Raw genomic sequence first — 12,238 nt, forward strand, 5'->3', positions numbered from 1 at the left:
AGCAAGGCTATCTATCTGTCATAAAAGTGGTCATGGTGTCACGGACCACAGTGACGGACAGGACAGGAGGAGGAGATGCAGCTAGGAGTTGCAAAACAGCAGCGTGCGAATGCGGCTGTCACGGGCTGTGCACGTCCAAACTCATTCCAATGACATGAGTGTCAAGAGTGTAGGTCGACGGGAAGCAGACAATGCGTAGTCTATAGCTATTTATTAGGATATTTAATTCATGGTTCACAGGACACAGAATGAGGTTTTTGTTCACTAATATATCTAAAAGATTAAAAGACTTTGTTGTATTTATTTCATAGGTATTGTGAGGTGTATCATGGATGTTTTATTGCTGTTCTATATTGTGACATATGTTTGATGTAGCATTGAAGTGTAATTTTATTTCTGTCACTTGGCCAGTTCTCACTTGTAAAAGAGACGCAGTCTCATTGTGTTTTTACTGGTTAAATAAAGGTTAAATAAAAATAAAATATCTTGTTGGATATTAAATGAATAAAGACTTTAATAATTTAATATACAACTAACAACACACAGTTGGGCTTGCAAGTTGCGTATGTGCGTGTGCGTGTGTGTAGGGGGGCGGGGCACCAAGGTCAGGTGGGCAGCGAGGCGAGCGGGGGAAACTCTTTTATTGGCTTTCCATCATATATAACTATGCTTTCCATACGTTGTTGGATAGAATTTCCCAATCAAGGAAACTGTACTCAAGGACTCAAGGAGTCCTCAAGACTCTTGCAGAATCAATGAGACCTGGCAGCCCATAGTGGACCAGGAAACAAACGATCTTCAAGTCTCACCAGATTCACAGCTATATGTGGAAATAATTTCCGTATGCCTCTCAAGTGCCCGAGGAGTACCTCAGGCCCTATAGCCCCATTCCCACAAGGACCAAGACATAACATTCCTAGATATCCACACAATGGTTTTCTTTATGCAGAAGTAATGGTGTCTGCTGCTCCCACATTAATGAATAGTACGGATATAGTCTGACATGCATATGAGACTATCTGGCATTTGGGGAAGATAATGTATTGGGGACAAACATAACTCTTCCCCAGAGTGCATGCAGACAAAAAGGACATTGAGGTCTGTCTCTACAAAGAAACAAAAGTGTATCATTAAGAGAATATAAAACTTAATAGACTATTGCTAATGATCTATGCATTTACCAGTAAATACAAATTTTATCAAATCTCTTAGTTGAGCCAACATTGATCTAATGAAGATAGAACCAAACGTCATACGTTACGGAAATCGGACACTTTCATTCCCACTTCAGCTGCCGGTGAAGATTTATGCCATATACGAGGTTGAGATTGTAGAGATTTATGGAACAAAATAAAAAGGATATCAATAGCCACATTACACCCCATGTGGAACATTGCCAGTGGATTTACGGTCGTTCAGTGCAAGTAGGAAAGAGATTTAGGATTTAATTCCATTACAGAGGAGCTCAAGCAGCAGCAACAGCCTTACCAGGTGCTCCTATACACAGCAACTACTGTAAAGTCTCCTTGCCATGACAACCCAGTAGAATATAATAAAAGAAGCATGCAGAGCTACAGTAAATGTCAGATCAAGACACAAAAAGGTTCATACAGCATCAATGGCAAAAGAATAAATAGTAGAATAAAATAAAATACTAAATAAAATAATACTAAATAATAAATGACAAATCTAAAGTCCTTGAATGAAGTCTACAAATTGGAATCAAAGACAAATGTAGCATATGTCAAAATAACAGCGCTCGGTGAGTTGCTTGTGTTGGTCATACACAGGGAGGCTGCCTGCGTGTGGGGAGAGGTTAAGCTTTGCGAACAAATCAATGCTGGAGTTTGTTAACTGATTAGTGTGATCAGGCTTGATCAAAGAGTTGGGATCCTGCCAGTTTGCTGTAGCAGAGGTGCACTGGATGGGAGTCCACAGAGAAACATCAAGCATCCTTCTCTGCACATGGATTTTTAATATTTAATCATACAGACTGTCAATATGAGAGATTTGCTTCTGAGAGGCAACACCAAAAGTTGAATACTGTGTCTGGTGTGTGTTTGAATAGTTTGTGGCAAAACCTTGATATAAACTGCAAACTTTGAAATTTGAGGCTGAATAGAACATGAGGCATGTCAACATGAATCCACCCTACTCAAGGAGAAGGAGTATAGAATCCACCAACACTCTGCCTGCCTGCCTGCTTACTACTTACCATATTCCAGTCCACTTGAAATTAATCTAAAAGTGTGAAGCAGAGAGGAACCTTATGGATGGCACAAGAAAGAATTACGCTTCAGTTCCACGTGATGTCCTTATAGAAAAAAGGGCGATGGCGGTAGAAATTAATTAAATAGTGAAAAATCACATTTCGTCTCTAGCCCTAGGTAGGTCAGTTGCCCATGATATAATACAAAGCAGATGGCAAGACACATCATGCATGCATCATGTACTTAATTGTTCTTACAATGACATGCGTGCCCGTCTGCATTTGTCTCTATTTCTCAAACCACATTATGTTGTTAACCTCCATCTACAACTGAAAACAGTGGCCCTTGATGCTCTCTTCAAGAAAACCTTAGATTTAATTAAAGAATGCAAATTCGAATGCTAGCAGTGTCATTCTGTCAAGGTGTGGTATAATTGTAACGTCACAAGAGTGCATGCCTCTTCGGCTTGGATTGTATTCCAAGCATTAGTGTGCAGTTGTGCACCCACGTTTACTTTATTCTTTTATATAGTTTGTTAATTGTGCTTGATATTGGAGTGTGGTTTTACAAGTTAATTGTAATTATATTAATGTTGTCTTTGCTTGTATGAATGTAATGGGTGGTTAACAATAGGGTATTGAAAATATTGGACATTTTGTAAGGGGACCGTGTTGCTACCAAAAAAGATTGCAGCAGATCCCCTCCATCACACGTGTCCTAATCGAAGGGATTTTGGAACTCATTGAAGTGAATGGATAATCTTGAAATAAAATGTCCTATTTGTCTGATAGAGGTAAATGAAATTTAAGCAGGGCTCAAGTTCCTTTGAGAGTGGGTTCAAGTTCCACAATGCCTCTGGCATGGTCGGTCGGTCACTCCAGACGAGACATGTGTTTGCCACAGTACACCCAACCAGTGACAGGCACCACACATGAGGGATTCCATTGGCAATAACTACATTTGGGAGCATAAAAATATAAATCACACCCGTGGGCACTCTAATCAATTATTGACATTATATGAACCTTGAAACATACCTTACATCACCAAGAATGGTGGTCCCTTATTGTCCAAGGGTTTCCACCGACATACCTACAGACATACTGACAGCCGATTTGCTCAGACACATATGACGTAAATTATCCATTCATTGTCAATGGCATTTAATGTTTGTGTTGAGACAGAATCTACACTATAGCTGTTTATAGGAGGGACTAGCGCCCCTCAAAAACACATTCACAACTACACATCGACATCACTTTCTCAGTGAGCAACAGTTGGGGCACATCTTTCTTATCCATCATCCGCTAAACCCTCACTCCAGCTTGGTGAAATACACCTATGTCATCCAAGGGCATCAGAGCCTCTCTCTTAATATCGACAAGCTGTCTGAACTATAGGTGTACTATAGTTCCTGCATGCTTGTATGAAGATAAATGATGGCACAGAAGAAGACCTAGGTTGGGAATGTGATTTATAGATTGCTGATAATGAACTACGTAGTTCATAATTCGGGCAGAGGAGTTCCCCCCTCACTGTTGAGGTTGCTTATGTTATCACACAGAGAGTCTAGCCAGTATTTTTCAGGACAGTTGCATAAAAGCATATTTAACATAATTAACAAGACCTTGTAACTTATCTAGTTAATATTTGTTCATGTTACCCTCCCAATGACTTATTGTGGGGCTTAGCAGAGATGGAGCACTCATGGAGAGGCTTAATTATCAAATTGGGAAGGGGAGAAAATGTTTTTTTCTTTTGTCTGGGAGGGGCGTCATGGGGTGCTCAGCAAAATATATAAAACAACATTTGCCTGCCACTGAGGGTTTCTGTCATTGAACATTTTCAATAAAAAATATTTTGAAAGGGAATATTTGTTCATGTTTATAAAAGTATGACTTTCTTTTCAACGTGTCTATTATGAGATTCATTGCTTTATTATTATTATTTACAGTATATATAGTATTTCATTGCAGCTCAGTGCTGCAGGCTGGTAGCATCTCGTCTAACCTCTGTCAACAAGCTGGCTTGGGACCCGGGCCACCGGCATGGTGGTCCAGACTCCAGGCACCCTAGGCTGCAATGCCAGCCTGACAGTGTGTTTTGCGGGTTCGAATCCCGACAACCTTTGCTACGTGGCCCATCTCTCTCCCCCCATTTCCTGTGACTCTACTGTCCTATGGAATAAAGGCATAAAAGCCCAAAAATAAATCTAAAAAACAAACAAAAAACAAGCTGGCTTGGTGTTGACTCAACTTGACTGAATGTTTCTTTTTTCAGAGATATTGGTATCTGTGTGCTTGGCGCCATAGATCTTTTATTTCTCAAACTTTTTCTACAAGCCCACAATGTGTCACGATACAATGCGTTGTGAGCTTGTAAATTGTTAAAATAGCCGATGGATTAAAGTGTTTAAACTGATTTAGATGTTTAAACACATTTTGCTGGACACCCCTGGAACCCCCTCAAGAAATCCTATAGCGGTCGCCGGATCCCACTTTGAAAGCCACTGCCAAACTCTTGTTGTTTTTTGTAACTACTTTTCATTTCACCCAATTTGATTCACTTGTACATAATGCCTCAATGCCAGGCTGCCTTTGTAGAATCACTCTCTGAACCAGTACTTTTTTTTTGCTTGGAATCTATATAGCCTATAATGAGTACATAGTGCAGGTAATGCTGGTGCAAATCACAGGGAATCTTAGCAAGCTACTGTAGGTGTGATGAATTGTTTTACATTAATTCAGTAGACACTTTCCCAGTACAGCCAGTCTATTCCTGGCTACTGACCAGGATCCCCTTGGGCAACTGGGGGTTAACTGCCTCGTTCAAGGGCACCTCAAGCACAGTGTTTCAGTGATGTCATGGGGCTTTGAACCAGGGATCTTCTAGACACAGCCTTAGGCGGCTGTACAAACATCCATTATAATGTGTGCCGTGTGTGTGTGTGTGTGTGTGTGTGTGTGTGTGTGTGTGTGTGTGTGTGTGCGTGTGCGTGTGTACGCGTGTGCACTGTGCATGCGCCTATGGCAGACTCACGAGAGTGTTTTCTCCATCCTGCTGCCTGTGGAGCCAATGATCTCCCCCAGTGTACAGAACATCTGTCCCAGGAAGTCCTATAGGAAACAGCGGACAACAGGGCAAGGTGTTTAACATGGTACAGTGTTCTTCACAGTATACAGAAGAACCAGAGAACAAGGCTAATTGTTTAACGTGGTACGCAGGTAGCTTACAAGGCACACATTTTAAAGCTGCAATCTGTAACTTATTTATGTTAAAACAATATATCTAGCACATCTGTGATTGGAGAGGTGGTGTCTCTACTACTGTTCCATTGACAAATGTAGACCCTGGTGTCAGATAGGAGTAGGACACCTACTGGTTGACAAGTAGTACTTGTGGCTCATTATTGCATTATCTCCTCCGACCAAGCAGGGCATTTCTAAAAATGAAAATGTACGTACTAAAGTGAGTTTCATAATGACTCCTAGTCCATTGACAAGGAACATTGAATTAAGGAGTCTTTTATTACTGAAACCTGAAAACAATCCGAGCATTGTCTCACGAGATTTGCCTGTACTCATCCTATGGTTTTGTACACCATTTTTTCACCCGTTGCCAATTGCCTAAACTGTAATCCTGGGAGCTACTCTCCCTCTGCCAACCTATAGAGTCCCGAACTGAGCTCATGCTTCCTTCAATGTGAGCAGGCCGCTTCTTATCACCCGACAAGGGGGAGTTTCCCCAGTAGGACATAGCGTGTTCCTTTCCCCTCCATCAGGCGCCCGGCTGAACCAGGGGGAGGCAGTATAGAGACCAGGATTACTGCATGTTTCTTGTGAGGGTAACTAGGGGACACGAGGAGAACATGCAAACTCGCAGAGGAGAGAACACTCCCCCACCACCTCCATTCTCTTTTCAACATTAATTCTGTGTCAAAAAGTAAGAAAAATAATAGAATAGAATGTTCTCTTCTTAAATGGTTCTTTGAGAGACAATTTGTGCTGAATACTTGCCAGATGGTCCATTATTTCTTGAGTGTTTCCACAATCAAATTAAACTCAAGTTAATCACAGAGACCAAGATCGCCCACTGAATATGTTTATGCAGTGCTAAGACCAGGCTGCTAAAAATGTCCAAGCGATAACAAGACAGGAAAGAAGAGAGAATGTCACAGAAAACTGGCATACCTTCTTCTCATCCAAGTTGGAGCGCAGCAAAGAAAGACACAATCAAAAGTATTTTCAAGTCTATGTTAAACAACATGCTTTGTCACATAAAAAACACATAGCGACTTATTTTGCACATAAACATACAAGGATCAGAAATGAGCTGATATACTGTAGCTGCTCAGTAAAATGTCAAACTGTTACAGCCTGAGGGACAAAAGCATCTCAGAGCTGATTTAATATATGGCTTCTTAAATCATTATTATAATCAGCTATTCAAGTCCCTTTAGACCATTTAGGACTGTGGCCAATTCTAAAAACGCCTTCTAAATCCTGACCTTTAAGTTTTCTGAAAAGCATAACAAATGTATTCAAAAAATAAATCAAAAATGTTATTTGCTATATATACCCGTTTCCGTCATGAAGGTAGAACACTAAAAGGGGTTTCAAGTCTATTACTTTCTGAACCATATTAGCAATATTATTGTCTTGAAGTCTTATAAAGAGAGAAGAATTATTGAGAGAATTGTGCTTACATGTTTAGAGAGGTTGCAGCTTCTGGTGTCAACATTGTACCTGAAAGACAGTATAATAACACACTGAATGAAATGTGTTCACGAACTGTACATAGAGCAACATTAACTTGCAAAACTTGCATACAGACACGCACCAGTTAACCATCTCAACTCGAATTTCACTTGACATAATGCACACTGAAAACCACTCGAGAATACACAAGATAAATATCATGTTTGCTAAATAAATAATACAGTGTGTGTACAGTATATTACATCTAAAGGAAGCATCAAGATAGATAGATGATAAGACAAAATGAAATGTATGGATCTGGAGCAGCAAAGTAGTAGATCTCAATCATGCTCGGTTTTCTTTGTTCTAGCGTTGTCCCCTTCCTCAAGGCTACAGTGCATCTCCCTGGGACAAAGGTTTCTGTTCATGTTCGACAGAGGAAAACCACTTTCGTGATGAATAATATTACACATTTACTGTGTATCCTTCAGCTCTTTCAGATCTCTCCACCTCTCTCTCCATTATTCTCTCCCTTCTCTCTTTCCACGCACATTCTCAGTTTAAGCCTTTTTGAAGTCGACATTATGGCTGCCTTGATCCATTAGGAAACCACATTGACAGGATGGAGCAAAAAGTATATACCCGATTACCCGTTGACCTGATCAGAAACATGATTGATTGATTGATTGATTGATTGAATGATTGATTGATTGCATCATGTTGTAATGGCTTATTGTGATCTTGTAGAGCTGCTATTTTCACACAATGTTAATCATTATGACTAGGGATGTCCCGATCACGTTTTTTTGCTCCCGATCATTTGATTTTGAGACATACCGATACCAATCTTTCCCGATCCGATCTTTATATTTTTATATAACACTTATGCCATATCACAATAGCAAATATCCTAATGTATGTCACTCTAGTGTAGTCTGTTGTGTTGCCTTTCAATTAATGAAAGGCAAAATGTGACTATAGGGCCATGCAAGCAGCAAGCGGAACCGCAGTACCATGACCCTGCGGAACCATTGCCCACCACTCCTGAATGAACTGTCTGGTGCTGGGACTCTGGTGCAACGCACAGGTCCTCGCTCTGGTGAGAGCAGGAGTGGACCTGGTGAGACGTAGGAGGGGCCCGGACAGGAGACAACCCACAGAGCCTAGTCCCTCCATGTGCCAGAAGTGTACCTCCAAGCCCTGGCAGAGTAGTTCTGGAGTAGTTCCAACGGATTGTGTGCCCCTGGTTTTTCCCTAATGGGACTGATTGAGGGTAGCTACTGGGACGTAAGTCGGGACTTGATCACTCCCGGCTGGGTCGCCTGAGTGAGGGGTATGATGTTGCGAGACCCGAAACCCCATTGACCTCAGGATACATCACTGAGGATACGTCCCAGGTGCATCCATGCGATGTATGTTTTTTGTTATTATTAGAATGACTGTCATTGTGGTTTTTTTCTGATCTTTTCACCCGATCCGATCGGGACAACCCTAATTATGACACGTATGGATTGCGCAATTTATACATTACTAAGTAATTACTTATACAATACTCAGGAATGGTGCAATTTGGAACGATGCAAGTTAGAAATGCATGTACTGTACCACCCAGCTATGGAATACCATTGTACCTATTATACGATACCCATTGTCAGAACAGCGGACCCGTTGCACTAATCTGTCTGTCACCGTCCCTTTTATGCTCATATGGAGATTCCTAATGTAATCAGTATGGCCATATAGAGTATGGACAACCGGCCATATGGACAACCGCCTATCTGACCGGCTTGATGCCAGGCACCACACTCCCTCGGGGCCTCTGCGACGCTCGCGCCGAATTTGAAGTTGGTCCTTTGGACAGACGTTTCTCGAGATGCATGAACTACAGACGCGTAGACGCACAGACTGACACACACAGACACACTATTTTCTAATCAAAGCAAACCCCAGGAATCAGTTGGTGAAGTTGTTTGTTGTGAATGTGGATTTCCTGAGCTATATGATACAACACAGCTGAATGGACAAAAGAGAGTGAATTGTCTGTCTCTGGTGGTAAGGTACACATTGTGCTCACTTGTTTTACCATTAAAATGGGTATGTCGGTGGTTCCTTTGACCCTTTGCACCTTTGGACCTCCTTGTGTTGGTGGGGTTGCTCGGCCAATCAGGGATTGACTGTTGATGTAACTATGTCTGGGGTCTGCTTATAGCGCAGTAGTTGACGGTGGATAGCCGGGGCGCCAAACAGAATGTAAGTTGACAAGAGTCAGAGATAAGTTCCACGCTCTGCTCGCGCACAAGTAGGCCATTCATGGCCAACTTGTGTGCAAAGCACAAGTTGGCAGCTCGACAGTGTTTTTTTCTTTTTTTGCGTCTGGTGTGAAATGCACCTTAGGGTTAAGGATGGCGAGGTTGGAGAGTTTAAACCACCTTGGTCAGGTTGAATGTAAAAAGCAGCACGGCATCTAGGGTAGCCTATACACTAGGGAGGCTTTTTGCCAGGGGGGCAGTCAGACAGATATTTTGTGAAGCCACTAAGGAAATCGTAGTTCATATAATGGCCTGTTGTGGCGCTGTCATTGGACCCAGAAAAACCCATAGCCCCATAGAAGTCCATGTATTTGGGCCCAACTTCTCCTAGACTGTATTACCTTAATAAACATGGTCATGAATACTTTCTGCTTCCAGTCACTAGTTTAAAGTCTCATTGCTAATGTCATAATATATATTTTTTTAAATGATGGTCCCATTAATAAAAAAAATTACCATAAAGTCGCGTATGTTCTGAGGGGCGTGGCTACCGTTACAGTCTATGATCGGGATTCCCCTCCCACTCGAGTCAAAATAAAAACCAACGGAGAAGAAGGGGGGAAGTCCCGCCTCGTTGTCTGGGCCAGCCAATGGCCAGCTGGGCCAAAACGGAGCCAGCCAATGGCCAGCTGGGCCCAAACGGATCTAGAAAGATGGCGACTTACAGTGCAGGAATAACAGGCTTCATTTTACGTCCATGTTAGACCCGGGGAACGCTTTGTCCATATTTTTTACAGTCTATGCTTTTAGCCTCTTGACTTTCTCCCTTAGCCGCTCTCTCCAGTCCCCATAGCCTCCCAGTTCTGTTGATGGACAGAGGAGTTCTGCATGGTCAGGAGAGAGAGCGGGACACCTTGGCAAGCGTGACAGAACTGACAACTGTGTGACGGACAGACAAATGGTCTGCCTCACCTCACCGCGACAGAACTGACCACTGTGTGACGGACAGACCAACGGTCTGCCTCACCTCACCGCCTCGAGCATCTGGGAGAGCTATAGGGACATTTGTGGGGAACAACGGTGTGCAAAAGTGTCTCAAGATGGAAGATTTCTCATCAACAAATGTTTGGGTTACTTTACATGTTGTGCTTCTTCGAGATACCATTGCATGTGATTTATCTTTAGCGGAGAGTCCACATACATCCCAAAATGAAAAGACAGTTGCTGAGAATAAATGAGAAACGATCTCCTGATGTCCACACACTCACGCTCCGGCTTTACGGCACATTTATGACCACAGTTTAGCAGTATTGTAGGTCCTTATATCAGTAGAATGACAAACAATATAAGAAAAGACGCTTCTGCAAATGTTTTGCATCAAACTATTCATATAGTTGATGGTTCATTCATATAGCTCCTATTTGCGGTGAAAATTCGACCTCGTTTGTTAAATTATGTGGCTTTATCGGTCCATAATATTGACCGTACAGTATGCGTGTTTTGGGGCATATTAATCGCATGAAACAAATGTTTCCCGTGTGTAAAGACATGCTTGGTCCGACCATGTTTTATATTAAAAATGAAAGACAAAGTACTTCTGTTTGAGCAGTGCATTGCATGTGTCACCATGATAGTGATGTGGACTCATGGGCCATGCAGCAAATCACGTAAATTATCCAAAAATAAAGAATTAGGACAAAGCATATATATATATACATGTATGTCATTTTATGTATAGTGTGAAATACAATATTTAAAGTCTATAAAATCTAAAAAGAAAATAATTAGAGGACATGAAAGAAGCATCAGGTCTGGTAAACATGATTTATTATACTTGTTACCTTTTGCTGAATCTATTCTCTTTCCCAAAGAGAATAGATTAAATATCAGCGTAGCACAGCTTATCTAAGAAATAAAGGTGACAGATTTAAAGGCAAGACCAAGACAATGCATAGCAACACGATAAGCACCTCTAGGGACATATTCTACGAGAAAGGGGCCGATAAATCAAAACCTCATTTACTGTGGGGTTCTCTTTCATATATGATAAAAATCATGGTTGCTCAGTAGTAAACTCAGTAAACATTTCATCACTGTGTTAATTAAAATCGAATAAGGGAGTAAGGGAGCTGTGTGTAGTCACTTTTCTCATATGATCATCCTTTGTAATATTATTATACCTGCAAGAGCTAGATACATTTCATACCGCTGTGGTTTAGGGGTTTCTTATTTTCACTGTTTGCAGTGAGGAGTTAGAGTAGGAGTTTAGAGAGGATAATGAAAGTGCAATGCCACCAGTAATATCACCAGCTGTAGCACTGCAGAATACAGAGCTCTCTGCCATTTCAAACAGTTCTATAGAAGTCACTCCAGAACCCCCACACGTACAGTACATTTATTACTCTCCCTCTATCGCTCTAGCTTTCTATCTCTCCTCTCCCTTTTTCCATTTCAATTGAAATATCCCACCCTCAACAACAGCTTTGTACACAAATCCCCTTCACCGTCTATGTAAAACTGCTCTAAGGCTGTCTTGGGTGGTATCAAATGAAATTACCACACAGTGGGATAAGCCTGTGAGTGATGGCCAAATGAAATTTCAGTGTGGAGGAGTGATAGACTTGCTCGTAAATCTAATGACCTTCAATTACATGGTGGGCGACAAGAGAAGGCAGCTGAGCTTCTATATTTGAGACAAAGGTGGGATTGTACACATTCTTATGATGCAAAGACAAGAAACACTTTGTAATTAGTCTTTTGTAACAATGAAAGTAAGAAGATTATTGTTTCATGTGACAGATGTTGGCCATGCTGAAGTGAACATGGCCAATTTAGAAGGGAAGAAGGGCAATGGAGTATTAAATCAAGAGTCTAAAAACAGAATGTAGACAAACCTTAATTACATTCCTCAGTAACTAGTTTTTGTAGCACCTGTGCATCCTCTGCACTGGTAACTTTCAGAGGAAGGTTAGAGGTAGGTTAGAGCAGCAACCCCCCAATTATTTTGGGGGGGTCCCCAAATGATTACAAAAATAAAATAAAAAAATAAAATAAAATTGTAACTGAATGGCTGGAAAATGGA

General features: G+C 41.4%; 1 protein-coding gene across 1 annotated transcript in view; it reads right to left on the reverse strand.

Moving 5' to 3' along the window:
- The window catches only part of LOC310863045 (copine-9-like), a gene marked incomplete at both ends in the record, with an annotated part of 102,030 nt that overhangs the window by 57,937 nt on the left and 31,855 nt on the right, over window positions 1-12,238 (reverse strand). Inside the window, 2 exons of the mRNA XM_083771169.1 lie at window positions 5,250-5,326; window positions 6,916-6,955. Of these exons, the coding sequence (XP_083627295.1) occupies window positions 5,250-5,326; window positions 6,916-6,955 (117 nt within the window). The remainder of the gene's footprint in view (window positions 1-5,249; window positions 5,327-6,915; window positions 6,956-12,238) is intronic.

The sequence above is a fragment of the Protomyctophum parallelum genome (assembly GCF_964188405.1).
Source record: "Protomyctophum parallelum genome assembly, chromosome: 8".
In the NCBI taxonomy this organism is placed as follows: Eukaryota; Metazoa; Chordata; class Actinopteri; order Myctophiformes; family Myctophidae; genus Protomyctophum; species Protomyctophum parallelum.